This window comes from Ailuropoda melanoleuca, chromosome 8 (genome assembly GCF_002007445.2).
Source record: "Ailuropoda melanoleuca isolate Jingjing chromosome 8, ASM200744v2, whole genome shotgun sequence".
Lineage (NCBI taxonomy): Eukaryota > Metazoa > Chordata > Mammalia > Carnivora > Ursidae > Ailuropoda > Ailuropoda melanoleuca.
This window is the reverse complement of record NC_048225.1, coordinates 24,300,718-24,318,462: the sequence shown is the minus strand read 5'-3', so window position 1 is coordinate 24,318,462 and position 17,745 is coordinate 24,300,718. Positions and strand designations below refer to the sequence as shown.

At 43.1% G+C, this 17,745-nt stretch overlaps 1 protein-coding gene across 2 annotated transcripts in view; it reads right to left on the bottom strand.

Annotated features, from left to right (window-relative positions):
- BARX2 (BARX homeobox 2) overlaps positions 1 to 17,745 on the bottom strand; it is a 74,058-nt gene that overhangs the window by 49,936 nt on the left and 6,377 nt on the right. The window contains exon 1 of one of the 2 annotated variants that reach the window (XM_034666076.1): positions 12,664 to 12,706. The exons of the other annotated variant lie outside the window; for it this stretch is intronic. Within the exon in view, the coding sequence (XP_034521967.1) occupies positions 12,664 to 12,691 (28 nt within the window). The 5' untranslated portion in view covers positions 12,692 to 12,706. Of the gene's footprint in view, positions 1 to 12,663; positions 12,707 to 17,745 lie in introns of those variants that run through there. 2 annotated transcript variants of the gene reach the window in all.

Genomic DNA, 17,745 nt, shown 5'->3' with positions numbered 1-17,745 from the left:
AATACTCACACTTGAAGTTCTGAAATGCCCAAGGGAACAGCAATGATACACTTTTTTTTTTTTTAAATTCACCTGTTGCAACTAGGATTCTAATGCTTTGCAATGAACTGTGAATGGTTAAAGTCTCAATGAAATTTACTCCTGCAAACATTTATTGAGAATCTGCTTGGAACAGGCAAATGTGTATGCACGCAATTATATTTTTTGCATTTTCCTAAGTTTCCTTGTTGATATTGACGAACCTTCAAGTACACCACCAGTGAACACGTTATCTGCGTTCAGAAGAAAAGTTCAGGGGCGCCTGGGTAGCGCAGTTGTTAAGCGTCTGCTTTCAGCTCAGGGCGTGATCCCGGGGTTCCGGGATCAAGTCCCACATCGGGCTCCTCTGTTGGGAGCCTGCTTCTTCCTCTCCCACTCCCCCTGCTGTGTTCCCTCTCTCACTGGCTGTCTCTCTGTCACATAAATAAATAAAATCTTTAAAAAAAAAAAAAGAAGAAGAAAAGTTCAAAAGAAGAGAAACAACTTACTCTAGGAACGTAACTACTTACTCTAGGAACGTAAGTCACTCCAGGAGCTCATGACAGAATTAAAAGTAAACTCTGTAAAAAAAACGAGCCTCCTTTCCTGGTAAAACAAAGCCCTAATTTCATCAAGAGACATGGATGTTATCCTGACCCCATAAGACAGTAATGATGAAAAGAGAGGATTTTTGAAGCAACAGTGAGTCATGATTAGGAAACACACAACTTACCCTAATGGTTTGCATTGTCCCATTACACAAGTTTGAGTTTATGTGAGTTTACTTTTATTTTTTTTAAAGATTTTATTTACATATTAGAGAGATAGAGAATGAGTGTGGGAGGAGGAGCAGAGGGAGAGGGACAAGCAGACTCTACATTAAGCACAGAGCCCAACACAGGGCTTGATCCCAGGACCCTGAGATGGTGATCTGAGCCCAAATCAAGAGTCAGTCATTAACTGACTGAGCCATCCAGGTGCCCCTCTGTGGGCTTATTTTTAAAGATTTTATTTTCATCTATTTGAGAGACATAGAGACAGCAGGAGCAGGGAAAGGGGCAGAGGCAGAGGGAGAAGCAGACTCCCTGCTGAGCTGGGAACCCCATGCAGGGCTTGATCCCAGGACCTTGAGATCATGACCTGAGCAGAAGGCAGACTCTTAACCAACTGAGCCACCCAGGCCTTCCATGGGTTTATTTTTAAAACACAACTTACAAAGAGGCATTTCAGACAGTATTATCATTAATATTCTACTAATATTTTATACAATGACACTTACAATGCAACATAAAGACTGGTGATAAAAATAATTGCCCCAAAGGTCATAAGATCTTCAACCATCAAAATAATGTTCAATCCTATTCGCTATGACATTCAGGAAAAGGAGCTCATTTTAGAAACGTCTGTCTCTTCCTATTCATCCTGGAAGCCTCAGCTTAGAGGCTGCCTTCCCTGCGCCTTCCCTCACGGCTGCCCCAGTCCTTGTCTGGGTTAGGGGCCACTCAGCACACCGACCTACCCCCCTCACGGAATGTGCCATTTGTATCGTACCCGTGACTTCGTATTTACTCCGCCGCATCTCCCACAAGAATGAGGGCAGAGACTCTGACGCTCTGTCATCACACCTGGGGGTAAGTGCTTGAGGGTTTTTATTAACAAACTCTAGTTGAAACAATAAGGGCTGGGGTTTTTTTGTTTAATTTTTTTAAGATCTATTTATTTAGGGGCGCCTGGGTGGCACAGCGGTTAAGCGTCTGCCTTCGGCTCAGGGCGTGATCCCGGCGTTATGGGATCGAGCCCCACATCAGGCTCCTCTGCTATGAGCCTGCTTCTTCCTTTCCCACTCCCCCTGCTTGTGTTCCCTCTCTCGCTGGCTGTCTCTATCTCTGTCAAATAAATAAATAAAATCTTTAAAAAAAAAAAAGATCTATTTATTTATTTGGGGGGGAGAGTTTGCGCACGTGAGCAGGGGGAGGGGCAGAGGGAGAGAGAGAATCTTCAAGCAGACTCCCTGCTCAGGGTGGAGCCTCATGCAGCCTTGATCCCAGGACCCTGAGATCACAACTGGAACCAAACCAAGAGTCGGCCGGCCGCTCAACTGACTAATCCACCCAGGAGCCCCGCCTTTTCTTTGTTTTAATCAGAAAGTTCATTGTGGATCACTCCATCATTTAAGAGTTACATTTAATTCACTAGCTTTTTTTAAATTCCAGTATAATTAATGCAGTGTTATGTTAATTTCAGGGGTACAATATAGTGATTCAATAATTCTATACATTACTCAGTTCTCATCACAACAAATGTGCTCTTAATTCCCTTCATTTTTTCATCCATCCCCCCACCCACCTGTCCTTTGGCAACTACCAGTTTATTCTCTTTATTTAAGTTTATTTTTTTTGTTTGTCTCTTTTTTTATTTGTTCACTTGTTTTGTTTCTTAAATTCCACATATGAGTGAAATCCTACAGGACTTGTCTTCTCTGGCTGACTTATTTCACTTGGCATTATACTCTCTAGATCCATCCATGTTTTTGCAAATGACAAGATTTCATTCTTTGTATGGCTGAGCAGAATTCCATTTTATAAACGCGCACACACACACACACACACACACACACACACGGGTGCACACGTGCGCCCGCATCTTCTTTATCCGTTGATGTACGGATGGACACTTGGGCTGCTTCCGTCATTTGACTGTTGTAACTAATGCTGTCATAAACATAGGGGTGCATATATCCCTCTGAATTAGTGGTTTTTTACAGTCCTCAGGTAAGTACCCAGTAGTGGAATTGCTAGATCACAGGGTAGCTCTATTTTTAATTTTTTGAGGAAACTCCATACTGTTTTCCACAGGGGCTGTACCAGTTTGCATTCCCGCCAAAGGTGCACGAGGGTTCCTCTTTCTCCACATCCTCACTGACACTTGCTGTTTCTTGTGGTTTTGATTTTAGCCATTCTGACAGGCGTGAGGTGGTATCTCATTGTTATTAACTCATTAAAGTTTTTAATGCAGACTTTGTAAATTTTTGATCAACTTGTTTAAAATCTGGGGCACCTGGGTGGCTCAGTCGGTTAAGTGTCTGCCTTCGGCTTGGGTCATGATCCTGGGGTCCTGGGATCGAGCCCCGCGTCAGGTTCTCTGCTCAGCAGGAGCCTGCTTCTCCCTCTCCCTGCCACTCCCCCTGCTTGTACTCTTTCTCTGTCAAGTAAATAAATAAAATCTTAAGAAAAGGGGGGGGGTTTAGAATCTGATTTGAATAAAATCTGATAAAATCACGGCCATTTGTACAATTTCCTGTGTATGAAAAGAGGCAAGCGAGTTCACTAATAATTTTATTTCCAAATGGGTCCCACTCCGAAATGATGCTATGAACATTTTAGGGCATCTTCTAATAACTGCCAGCATGGGATAGATTCTTTCATGCAAAGACGTTTAATACCAGTTTTATATACCAGGTGACTTAATTCTTTCAGTTTCTTAGTGCTTTTTACCCCGCAAAGTCCTAGAAGGTTTTGCAATTATTCTGATCATTAACTTTATGGGACACAAAGGTGGCAAGAACTCTAGGTCTCTATTATACGGAAATTTAACTAAGGAAGAAAGGAACGAATGTTGTGTGACAACAGAGTGTAAAGCTCCCTGAGCTATGCTGAACCTGGCTGATGATTCCACCAGCCTTTCTTCTGGGGCGTCGTGGGGCTAAGGCTTCAGGGGCTCTAGCCTTATGAGGCATAGTCATTGTCTACAACTGCGAGTTTCAATCCCATGTCCTCTAGCACGCGGTGTCCTCATCAAATTCCAGCATATTCTATTACTCCCATTCCCTTTTCATGTTTAAGCTGTTGTGAGGAGTTGCTATGCACTGTTTAACAGCTGCCATGGAGCTCCTATCCCCCCACCCCAGTAGGTTACACTTGAGTCTTGTAGATTAACTTGAAATGAACTATTATCCCTCGTGGGGAAGTACAATCAATAGGAACTTAGAGAATTAAAACAACAGCAGACACTTTAATGTAAATAATAAGGGCTTAATTTAAGGATTCACACACCAGAGCAGACAATTCCAGATAATAAAATTTATTAGCCAAGTGTGACGAGCTGCATATTATAAATTCTTAGACCCCCCCCCAAAAAAAAGCAGGCCCGGGGAGGAGGAGCAACATCTGAAAATTGGAGGTGTAGGATCGAGATGGTCCCTAGATAAGAGAAAGATGGATTGCGTGGAGAAAGCAGGGAGAAGGTGAGCCTAGAGTAAAACAAGGGCTGGAAGGAAACACCAGACAGAGACAAATCTCGGGGTCAGTAAGTTTTAGTAAGGTTCAAAACCACACTGTTTTCCGGACCTCTTAAGTACCCACAATATGGTAGGTGCTAGGGGCACAAAGATGAATAAGGCACAATTCTTGCCCAATGGAAACTCAGCGCCACAGGAGAGACGGTCAAACACAAAATTTCAGTACAGTCTATTGGCTCAGCCAGGTATTGCTGGAGGCGGGCGCAGGGATAGAGGCCAGCTGGTGTGACATGTTCAGCATCAAGCAATCCCTGTGACCTCCGACTCTCAGATGCATTCCCTGGCTTTCTGATACAGAAACATAAGGACACATGTAGGATATATACATATAGATATAGATGCATTTTAATTTTATTTCAGAGCTGTCCACATGCGATTCAGGAGATCTAGCTCGGTCAGTGTCTGCAGCAAATCCAGGAGCACCCGCGCTATTGCACACCCATTTCCCAGTCCAGGAGGGAGAGGCCAAGAAAAGCACAGCCGCTTGTCTGTCACCCACTCAATGAGCAGCGCAGTGTGTCTCCAAGTCCCACTGCGTTCCTGTGCCGTTCTTAAAACAGACTGTAAGCTTTTGGAGATTGTCCTTAAGGAGGAAAAAAGTCACACCCACGCCCTCCCCACCCATCCCCCTGGAAAATGCAGAGCTCACCAGCCCAGGAAGATTAGGGGAGCAAATGTCCCTCCGTGCTGAACCGTGGTTATTTCTGGATGGGGGCACAGGGAGAGGGCTGGACAGGGCGCTGCAGGGGTGTGACGGGAGGGCTGGGGAGATTCCAAGCACATGCCTGGAACTCACTGCCCCTTAACCCAGTCTAATGCAAATGACCTCATTAAGATCTCTCCCGCAAAGTTTCCTTCAGGGGGAAAGCCCCAGGCCGAAGCCCCAGGCCCGTGTGCAGCCGAGCTGGGCACAAGGTGCCCTGTGCCGGGTCTCCTTGACCCAACAGCGGGATTCTTCAAGCTCAGTGCTTCTCCTCGAACGTGGGTGGCGGCAGCTGAGTCACGAGACAATGGAAATATTGTCAGGGACAGAAGCCAGGCTCTGGGAACGAAGTACAATCGCTCTGGGGTCAGCACAGTTGACGGTGGGGAGAAACAATGGGAAAAATCAAACCTTCCACTGTCATGATAGATTTCATTGACGATTTTGTTTTTTAAATTATGCTAAATAAGATACAATGAAGTACAAAACAGGACTGTGAGCAGGCGCTGCTGGCTGCTGATTCACCAGTGGAACTTCAGGTTCATAGAGCTATTTTAGAGAAGCTGTATTTAAAAGGCTTAGCAAGGCCTCACTGTGATCTTGGGTAAGTAACTCAGTCAGTCTGGGCTTTGGTTCTCTCTCCAGTCAAAAACAGCGGAGTGGACTGTGGATTCTTACCTGCTTTAAACCTCTGTGCCTTTGTACAATTCTGCAGATCATTTCAGAAAGTTCTTAAGGACTACCTTTTTCAGTTGAAAAATGTGCAAATTAAACATTTCTTTTCTAGTCTCCAAATAAACAGGGGTGGGGCAAAGACCATCTTACCTAAGTAACTGCACTGTTCGCTGTTGGCTGCTCTGGATGACAAAAGCTTATTTCACGTTTCGCTTACAGAAGAAAGTACTTCACATTCTAGTTAAAATTTAGTGTTTTCAAACACTTATTAAAATATATATATTATCTCTACTGTAAAATTGGACAGACTTATTTTCCAGTGATTTTTTTTTTTACAATAAATGTTTCGATTTGTTTAGAAAAGAAAATATACAAATCATTGTCAATTCTGGGGAAAAGTTAACCAAAAAAGCAATTAAAAATAAATCCATTAAATATGCAGTCTGTGTCCCCAAATAAAAACTATATCTACCTGTGCAAAAAATAGGTATTGCCATTTTCAAAAAACTGTAAGACTATCCTTTTCATAGGAAAACTATTTAAGTGAGTCCTCCTCATCACTCGGTTTTAAGAAAAGGCATTTGACAAAATGCGCAAAGCAACAATACCCCGGGGGCGCCTGGCTGGCTCAGTGGGAAGTGTGCGACACTTGAGCTCAGTGTGAGTTTGAGCCCCACATTGGGTATAGAAATTATTTAAAAATAAAATCTTAAAAAAAAAAAAAAGCAAAGCAACACTATCTCTAATGAGAACTGGACACAACCCAAAAGTCCATCAACAGAATGGGTAAATATATTGCATTACGTTTAGACGCTGGGTAGCACAGAGCTGTGAAAAACTGAACTAACTGCGGCTACATAGAACATACATGAACTTTGGGAACGCAATGCTACATGCAAACACAAGTCACCAAAAATACACATGGCTCACTTGCATTTATATCAGGTTCAAAAATGAAAAGCGAAGCAATCTCTGATTTAGGGACACAAACATATGGTGAAACTACAGAGAAGAGCATGGCATGAACAGAGCGCTGAGACACTGGTTGCCTCTAATGGAGGAAAAGAAGGGGGGGCAGCATCAGGGAAGGGCACAGGGTCACTGCAGAAGAAATGTCCTTCCCTTCAACTGAATGGCAGGTACACAGGTGTTCACTGCACTGTCATTCTTTACACTGTATGTATATCGTATAAATAGTTTTATCTACTCACATTTAATTTTTTTCCCGATATTAACAATAAGATAAATTTGAGTTAAATTATATTCATCCTGGACCAGCACCTAAGGCAGTAAAGCATAATGAGTAAAATACTGAATGCGTCCATCTTTAGCTCCCTTTGCAAATATGGACACTAATAGACTCCCTAGGACTTCAGCCATCCAAGAAGTTCACTGTTCCTTGGGGAAAAACACGTCCTAGTCATTCCAGGGACAGTTGTATAGCCCGGAAATAAAGAACCAGATAAGGAAAATCGAATGAGTTGTAATAAAAGAAAATCAGAAATTGAAAACAAAATTGCTTACAATCTATTCTGTACCCAGCATTGCTTTTAAAGATAAGAAATTTGGGGTATCTGGCTGGCTCATAAAAGAAATTCGGGGTATCTGGTTGGCTCAGTCGGTAGAGTATGCAACTCTTTTTTTAAAATACATATTTATTTATTTAAATAATCTCTATACCCAACACGGGGCTGAAACGTGCAACCTGGAGATCAAAAGTCGCTCGCTCCTCCAACCGTGCCAGCCAGGCGCCCGAGCACGTGACTCTTGATCTCAGGTTTGTGAGTCCCGGCCCCACACTGGGTGTAGAGATTACCTAAAAATAAAATCTTTAAAAAAATTTTTTTAAATAAAAAATAAAAATAAGAAACTCTTCTGGAGTCTAAGCTCCCAATTTAGCAACAGAGCTCCCCATGTGTGACAAAGTTGGGATTTATCTTCTGCTCTGGCACCCGTATTTTTTGAGAATCATTTTTGTCACAGTCTGTATTAGCATGGTAGAAACTTGAGATTATCCCCTAATGTAGTTCATCTCTAATCACCTAAAATGTGACTTCCTCTCTTCTACCATACTATGCCACCCAAGAAGAGATCTGTCCCTCTATTTCTGTTTCCTCATTTTTAAGTGCAAAGAATCATAGTCTCTCATACGATGGTGGCAGGATTTAATTCATTATTTCCTGTAAGGCATTCAGAGCAGTGCCTGGCACACAGTATTAAATAAGTGTTTGCTTATATGTGTTTTTGTTTTTATATTTATTTTGTTTCTCATGGTTATTATTATCCTTTGGCCAAATTCATCTCCACTTGGAATAAGACATCAGAGGTTGCATGTAGCACACATGCTTCTCTTTGAGGTCGAATTTTACCTACCAACATCAATGACTGCTTCTTCTCGAGTGAACCTACCTTCCAGCATACACACCCCCGCCAAGTCCATTTTAGTGGTAAGGGCAACATCTGCAGAATTCTCAGCCCAGTGGCTGGATACACACGATGGGGCGGAAGTTATCACGAGTCAGATTCATTTCCCACTTCCCACTTCCCAATGGGTTTCATCAGCTCGAAGGCTGCCTGGGACACGAGAAGCCTCATCCTGACCCAAGTGCCGAAAACAAAGTAAGAGTGCACCGAGGCACCAGGAGAATCATGCTCTGTCCTTCTTGAAAGGTCTGGGAGCCCCTGACCCTGAACAGTTGAAACTTCCAAAGGCACATACAGACGGGCATGCATTTCCACAGCAGAATGTGCGACCATAATCAAGGGCTTTATCCAACCAGGCAAAGCCTCCCAGGTGGGGCTGTATTATTACTGCTGGTATTTCCAGGGGTGGACAATAAGTTCAAGTCAAATAAGAAGTTTATAAAATGTCACCCATACCTCAAACGGATAACTGTCCATAATTTTGATACTCCGAGCTCCTACAAGCTGTCATCCATCGCTTTCCTCTGGGAAAACCAGTTGAGGGTTGGGACAGCAAAGAAAAGTCCCCAGCATTCAGCTGAATCTTGACCACCTTATTTTTATTTTATTTTTATATTTTTTAACCCCTCTCTTGGTGCAGAAAAACCTTGTGTTATTTCTAGAAAGGTTTAGAAATGCATCCTTAGTCCTAAGAGCCTTGTCTCAATTTAAGAGAGGCCCTGCAAAATTCCCCACTAAACTCCCACTTGCAAGGCCGTTCACACATCATAAGATGACAACAGAACCTTGGTCCGTGATGAATCAAAGGAAGGATTCTGTGGCCTAGAATAACTAGGATGACGTCATCTATTATGGATCAGTAACAACTTTATTAGCCAACTGAGGAACCCTGCTTCCAGTAGTCTAGTTTAAGGGCCTGCGAGCTTCTCCGGTAAAGGGCCAGACAGTAAAGAGTTTAGGTTTTGGGGGCCATAGCGTCTCTGCTGACACCGCTCCCGTCAGCTGTCGCCCTGTGAAAACCACCAAACACAAAGCCACCAAACACGATATGCACATGGGCGTGGCTTTGCCTCCATCACACTTCACAGACACAGATACCTGGACTTCGTGTGATTTTCACGGGGCACAACATATTCTTCTTCTTTTGATTTCTTTTCTTCTATTTACAAATGTAAAAAAACCATGCTCAGCTCCTAGCAGTAGAAAAACAGGTGTAGGCCAAATGTGGCCCGCCCCTGTCCAGAAAAACACAATAATGCGTGTTATTACCCTGGAACGGAGGCAGCGAAGGGCCCAAGAGAGGTTTTCCGACAGGATCTGCACTGCAAACCCTGCTCCCATAGGCCTCTTTACATCAAGGACGCGTGAGTTCCTGCCTGGCCCTGCACGCATATGATTACTGTAGTATCGTATAATAATAACGATCTTTTGTGACCCCGGATGATGAAATTCTTCAACACATCATTAATATATATGATAATTAGGCAACATGTGTGGCTGGGCGGGCCGCTGCCCAATCAGAAGTCATCAACTGCTGTCAGCAACGAGGAACGCCTCTGGTAATAAGCAGGTACTCACAGGGCAGTTTCCAAAATGAAATATTCCATTCTCATTTTTAAATCTGTTTTCCTACTGGGGACAGCACGTGCTGCACAGGTGGTGAAGGAGCCATGCTTCAGGCTTCAGCAGTTCAACCTGTTTCCTGACCCCTGACTCTTCTTTCCCCATTTGCGGGCATTCCTTCTCACACCCCGCCTCCCACCTCTCACCCATTTCTGCCTACTCCCCTCCTACCGGGTTATAAATGCACGCACACTGCTTCTCCAGATTCATAGCTTTAACAGAATACTCTCAACAGGCTGCCCCAAAATCCGTATCTCCCGCTGAGTCCTATTCCAACAATGGTCCTGAGGAACTTAGGGAACCAGGTGAGTCCTCTCTACACCAATCAGCCCCACTCCATGGCGGCCATGATGACACACCAACGCGTCCTACTCCACCTGCCTCCACTGCCCCTCCCCCACCACTGAGCCTGGATGATGTCACCAGACACTGCTTGCAGGAATCATCATTATAAATGGTGGGAGAGATGCACCACCCTTTTCATCAGGGCTTCCTTCACACCATGGAAGGGGAGGACTCCTCATCAAGAGAATTTTTTTCACCGTATGGAGTGGACTCATCGATTAAAGTACTTCATTAGCAGATACTGGACCTCCTAAGATAGCAGTGACCAGCTGAGAAACACAATTCCAGGAGAAATCCACATCAGACCCTTGTCCATGCAGCTCCTTCAACACAACAGCCACCATGACCACTTAGAATGCGATCTCAAACTAGTCCCATGAGCAATTTAAAAGCTGTAAAACAGGGGCTTTATTTGGAACTCCCTGTGAATCACAGACCCAATAATATACTCGAACAACAACTGTTTCCCATCCTGCTACCTTTTCCACATCGCCAATTAAAAAAGATCACAACTGATTTTTTTCTCTCTCTCAGTACTCTGAAATAAGACAATGTTCATATTCTCTTGCACAAGAAAAGACTATCCCTAACTGTACTCTTCAAAGAAGAAAAGAATTCAAACTTGTTGGGAAATTCTGCCACTTTTCTGCAACAGTTCTTGTGATACACAGCTGCATGATGAAACATTTCTTACAGGTAATTAATCCCGAGCAACTCTTGTAAAAGAATGAAGTGACAAAGCACATTTTGTGACGATGTCGTGTTGACCTGTTTGTGCCACGCGTTTAGGAATTTACAAAATTCTGAATTTGTATTATAAAACAGGAAGGTGGGGGAATCAAACATACCTATTCATGAAGACTTGACCTTGGCACACAGACCACCCAGGTTGCAAGAGGCCTTAAGAGGCACTCAGTGCTATGACATAACTCACAAAAATGCCCTGGAGTGAAGTGGGTTTTTTTAAAGATATTTAGTTTTTCTTGAGTTTAATTCATCAAGAATAGCGATCTTTCTCTAAAGGGCTGTGCTTCAGTCAACCAAGATGTGGTAATGATTATAAGGTTATTATTTTTAATAGAAGCTATCAATTACTGAGCACTTACACATATGCATTATCTCATTTAACCTACATGACTAACCCCATTAGGCAGTTAATATTATCTTCCTTTTATTGATGAAGAAATTGAGTGTCAGAGAGGTTAAATGACTTGCCGAAGGTCAAATAAACGATAAAATGCACACAAACCCAGGACCATCTGACTCAAAATCCATCCCCTAGGGTCATTCCATTAAATGGCTTCCTGTATTTGAGTTGTGGGGTACAAATTACATCAATCTCACCATTAGGCTGTTATCTACACTACAGTGGTTCCCAAACTTGACTTTTCATTATAATCATTATAACCTTTTTTAAAAACAGAAATTTCCAGAACCCACCCCAAGCTCCACAACATATAATATGAAACAAATTAGTCTCTTAACCTTTGAAGTGATGCCAAACAAGTGGCCAGATTTTTTTCCCCCGCTAAACTTAATAGCGAGTATTTCATGAAAAACATTCCAAGTCTTAACTCTCAAGGCTGTCATTTAGTGGTTAAGCATATTCTCTCTGGTGCACAATAATGAATGGATGATGGATGGATGGATGGATGGATGGATGGATGGATGGATGGATGGGAATTCCACCCGAGCCCCACAGAAAAGCTTTATTGAGAGAACCACAGCCCATGGAAGCAAAATGACCAAAGAAGCCTTAGTCATGTCACACTGAAGAGGACACCCAGGAGCAAGGACATGAGTTCAGAATTACAGCACCGGAAGGCAGGAGGTCTATGTTCCCGCTTCCTCCAAAGACAGCACCGCTTCTTAGAATTCATCTAGAATCATTCAGAGACCCAAATAATCAGGGGAAAGGAAACACACTGGCACATACTAAGTGATTGTAAATATGCGTAAGGGAGTTAACAGGTGCCAAATAAATTCCTTCACGTTCATCGGACCTTGCTTTCTATACTGTATGGACCCCCCCCCATGGAAAGGGACCAGCTTGACTTTTAATTTGCATATTTCCGTATGACTATATATAGTATGGAGATTTATACCAAAAGAAACAGACCTGAGTTCCAATCTCTACTGTGCCACCTACTCACATGACCTGGTTGCCATTTCTTCGTCTCCCCGAGTTTCCCTTTTCTCACCGGAAAAGCAGTGATCACAACAACTATATCGTTAACTTGAATGCCCTCATGTGGGCAAGGATCTCGTATCTGCCACAGGGTTACCATTTATAATTATCGTTATTCTTGCTATTTTGCAGTTACCTAGAAAGTGAAATGCACTCTGTTTGTGCAGCTCATTGTTCCAACTGCCCAGGCTCAATGTCCCAGTTTAAAAAAACCAAACCAGCATTCCAACAGAACGTTCCTTTACGCTGTGCTCTAAACCGAGGATTGAAAACACGCTTCCAAGTTACACAGCTGTCTAACGTGCTAAGAGCAATAATGAGTTGCCATGATATCCAGGGATAACAAAATTAACAAGATCTTCCCAAACAACCTTCTCTGGGGTGATTTACCAATTATTCCAATAAAATGTTCAGTCATGAGAAGAAAAGGAGTTGGACTGGAACTGAAGTCAAATGTGTTCCTATCTCTCTCCCTCAGTGAAACTTCTAAAAAGCAACCGTAAACATTCTAAGTCCTTGCCCGTTCTTTCCCAAGTAGTTCCAAACAGAAGATCCAAGGTGGGTCTCTCAGATTTGTTGCCAGTGAACGGATTCCACGGGTCGCGAGAACAAGTCCTTCTGCATTTTGTCTCACTTAGAGAGTCGCACAGCAGCTCTTTGGCACTTTTCTTCGTAATGTTTTCTCCATTTGCAGCCTCCAGCCCAGCGAGTCCATTTTATGAGGGATAAGATTCCACTGAAAAGATCCAGAAGGTTGACTGAGCAAGACACGGTGAAAACTGCAGTCCATCTGATCTACTCCAGCCATTGCATTGTATCTATGCGGGTCAGATAAATTGCAGACTTGCTCCTGCAACCCGTGAAAGTCTGTTCACTGGCAACAAATCTGACAGATCCACTGTCCCTTCAGTCAAGTCCAATTTGGCCACAGGCCTCTAGATGTGGTCATTAATTCCTGCTGACCGTGGCTGCCACTGCCGAGCACCGAAGAAAGCTCTAGGACACGGGCTGCAGATGGTCTGGGTGGTGCTTGCACTGATCTGCTTCTTTGTATGGACAGTTGACTCTTGAACAATAAGGGGCTTGGGGTGCGCTCAAAAAACACCACTGAACTTCTGACTCCCCCAAAAACTTAACTACTAACAGCCTACTGCTGACCAGAAGCCTTACTGGTAACATCAACAATTAACACATATCTTGTATTCTGCAAACAAGTAAGCTAGAGGAAAGAAAATGTTAAGAAAAAAATCATAAGGAAGAAAAAAATACATCTACGGTGCTGTACTGTATGTATCCACAAAAAAAAAAAAATCCGTGAGTAAGCAGACCTACGCAGCTCAAACCTGTGCTGTTCAAGGGTCCGCCATATTTAGACAGGGGGGGTGGTCTAGGAAGGGGAACACATTGGCCAACTCTTGACTGTACAAACTGTTACACCCACACTGGAGAGTATTTTCCCTCTCAAGGGACACAAAAGGATAAAGCTCCCAAAAGCCACCTTTTTGGTCAAAATGTCTTGGAGCACTATTTCTAAATTGGAACTATTTTGCAGAGAAACGAAAAAGGTTCTAGCTGTTAAGATAGACTGAGCAAAGCACCTGCCACCGCAGATGTCACGGTAGAGTAACACGATCTAGGTTACCTTCTTCAAACCATAGGATGGCCCTTTATTATCCCTAACACACAGCTCTCTGGGATTTCCACGGTAACGGTTCTCGTCCCTTCCTAACAAGCCCTGCTACCACACATCAAAGTTTTCATAGCAAATCGCGGTTCCAAAGAATAAGGAGAACACAGCCAGTTTATACGTCAATACCAACATCATTCTTCCCTGCTAATAAGCTACATTTGAACATTTTTAGATTCTTTGGTATTCACAGCTGTCCCTAGACAATTTTTTTTTTTAAGTTAAACTGTCAAAAGCAATGGACCACAGGTCAAAAGCCAAGGGCGGTATACCATCTCAGCAAATAGATACAAAAGCAAGATGCAATAAAAGACACCTTCTGTGATCTTAAACATCATTGAGAAGAGAAAAAAACCTAATGACTCTTGCTTGTATGAATATTGATATATATATGAAATAAACAAATACTTCACGGAGCAAACCCCTTCTAGCTCCAGTGCCCACCCTTCTAGCCCTCGTGCCCGGCTCAGAGAATGTTTACTCATCTGCCAAAGTATCACTTGGAGGAACAGCCGCTATCTTGGTGATAAATAGTATCCCCATCCAGCCAGGGTAGGTAAGTGAGATCCAAGAACCAATTACAGAAGCTACAGCGGTTGTTTTAGTGAGAGTTGTACACATGTGTCTAATTATAATGTGTTCTTATTTCCCTACTGTGAGGTTGTGTACAACAAGCTCTGCCTTTAAAAGCTTCTGTTTCAGGACAGAAAAGCTATTAAGAAAGCCATCAAGCATTCCGCAAAATCAAGAGCTTTGTGAACGTGTGAGGTCTCCCATACTATCATTTTTCAATGTTTATATCATGAAAAATTTCAAACATACAGAAAAGTACAAAGCATAATGTAATGAACATCTGTATACCCATGACCCAGCCTTGTTAAAATCTTAATGCTTAGCCATAGTCACATCAGGCCTTTCCTTTCCTTAATAAATAAATTGTGACACAGGAAAATAAAAACCTGTGGGTAGCCCTCCTCACCCCATACACTTACCTCCCTCAACAATATACTAATCTGCATGTTTTCAAGCGGGATATAAATAGTATCAGACTGTAAGTATCAATCTACAACTGGTTTTTTCCTCAACACTGTGTTTCTAAAACTTATCCATATTCATACATGTAGAATATGGCTCTGGTCCATTCATTTTCTGGTCCATTCATTTTCTGGTTCATTCATTTTCATTACATAGACTTTCATTGCATGAACACTGCACACATGTTTTCAACCTTTTTCCTTCTGAAGAAGGGTTTGACTGTTTCAGATCTGTCACTATCAGAAACAACACAGAAATGGCCATTCTTAAACATGTGTCCCTTTACACACATAGTGTTTTCTCAAGGCATCAACCCAGAGGTGGGGCTGCTGAGCTGCAGGACGTGCACGGATCTGCAGCTTTACTGGGTGTTACCACACTGCTCTCCAAAGGAATTGTACCCAAAAAAATATTCCCACCATCAGTGTATCAGAATGCCAATCACTGTACATCGCTGTCATCAATCAATAGTGGCAGATTCTTTCATTTTTGCCTATCTGATGGCTGTGAAATGGTATCTCGTTTTAATTTGTTTTCCTGATTCCCAGGGAGAGAGAAGAACATCCTTTCATCTTTACTGTCTAGGTATTCATTTCTAGGAATTGCAAATTTTTCTATTTGCCTTCTTATTGCTTTGTAAGTGATCTTTATGTGTCCTGTGTTTGGGAAAGTTACTTAATTTCTCAGCTCCCCATTCATGGCAATAATACTACCTACCTCCTAGGGAAGATCTCTAGCTGATCTTAAAGCACTTAGTCCAATGCCTATGACATGAGAGGCACTCAAAAAAAAAAAATAGTCGCTCTTTCCATTATTGTTACAAAAGTGAAGACGAGGGGTTCACGGTATTTCTAGCGTTTCTCCCAAGTTTGTAGCTGCCTTTGAGATAAATACAGAAGGACTCAGGAAGAGGAATCCCGGCAACCCTCTCTGCCTAGGCTGTTCCCCCACCACAGAAGACATAATACCAGGACTCAGTTGTTTGCAAGGTACCATGAGGGAAGTGTACAAAGTCGATTCTCCTAGACATCACTTAAACTGAACTGCCACGTTACACTTCCTTCGATACACAAGTGGCTGTGATATTGTCTGTGAAATGACCATAATCCTGAATTTCGACAAAGGTGAAGTTACAGAGTGCAAAGAACTCTGAGAAGAGGGAAGCGGGTGGTGGAGGCTGGCAGGTGAATCAGTATTAGGGATTCTGCTGGGCATTCCTGGGGTGGAAATACAGCTGCAACTTCCTAAGATTCCACCAAGCCCTAGACCATTCCTCTTTCCCACACGTCATAAGCAATCCTTGAATTAGAAAAGCGAAAAGAAAATCATCACATCACTTATCACGCACATAAGGTTTTTTTTTTTTTTAATAATGACATTGACATCACCGAGGCAGCAGATAATCCTGTTCGATGCACACTGTGGGAATGCTTATCTATCCCCAATATCCAGAAGAATATGTTCTTAGGGACATGCTGGTAAGCTAGTGGGATGCAATAAAAAGGAACGACGTAAGCTTGTCTGCTTGGACTCTTAACATATCTAGTTTCGTATGGAGATCCTCCCAGATTGGCTTCTATTCAGTCGTATCTTGACCTTTCCTTGGAGAAAGGCCATGTTCATCTTTATGAACTCTGCTAGGGGAGTCAGAAAGCGTAGATAGCTGTCCTCCAGCCCTATCAAGTAGTCCTGACATCAGCTTCCACCGGTGACTGGCAGGGTCCCTTTTCAGATGTACTTGCACATCATCTAACGTTCAGAATTCTCTCCCTCCGTATTCAATTTCAACGGGCACTGAAGAAACCAGAGACTTGCCTTTGCAACTAAAGAAAGAGGCCCTCTATCCCCCTATCTTGTCCAGAGCAATCATGTGTAAGAGTCAACCCCAGCCCAAACATAATTAGACCATCTTCTGATACCTATCTAGGAGCACTGCTTTCTTCCTTAAACGTGTGCCAAGTTTCCACTTTCAAGAAGTTAAATTGCCATATAAAAATGCCCTGGTGATGATGAGTAATTAGACACTGTAATGGAAAATTAACTGTGTTTTTATTTAGAGCATTCATTTTAACAAGACTTTTTTTTTTTCTAACTGTTCTTAAGCCACAATGAAAATACATTAAATCCTGAGGGGTTGCAGAGGTTTTCTGGTTAAAAAGAAACAAACACACACAAACTTCTCTTTCTGGAACCACTGACTTTGTGAATATCACCAAGTTGATACAAGGTTCTGCTCCGAACCACGTTATTAATATAGTCTAATGCCAATTTTCATCCTGTCATCTGTGCTGTGGAGGAAGGAAAAGCCATTCCAATGTCACAGGCCGCTAACACAGGGGCAGGCACCGGAGAGGTGGCCCCTAGGGGCCTGTCACATGTGGGAAGCCTTCCCCCTGAATATCCCGCAGTCCCCTTATCTTCTCTGCTCCTGCGGCTAAGGGAAGCGGGTCACTTGTGGCCCTGGCTCCTGACAGCTCCGTGAGCCCCTGTGGGCTCCGGGCAGCCATCTGTGAGGAAGCTGTGAGAGTGGGGTTCAGCTCCGGTGACATACTAGAAACGACTCGGCGACAGGGCAACAGGGCGTGGTGACAGCATTACCCAAGGAAGAATGGCGAATGAGGCTTAAATCTGGACATGTCATTGCAATCCCCGTGGCCCTCTGTGGCAGCCCTTGAGTCCCACTTTCCAGCGAAGAGTCCATCGGCAGGTTTAGCCACAGGACCCCGAGTGCACTTGGTTCTGGAGCTGGA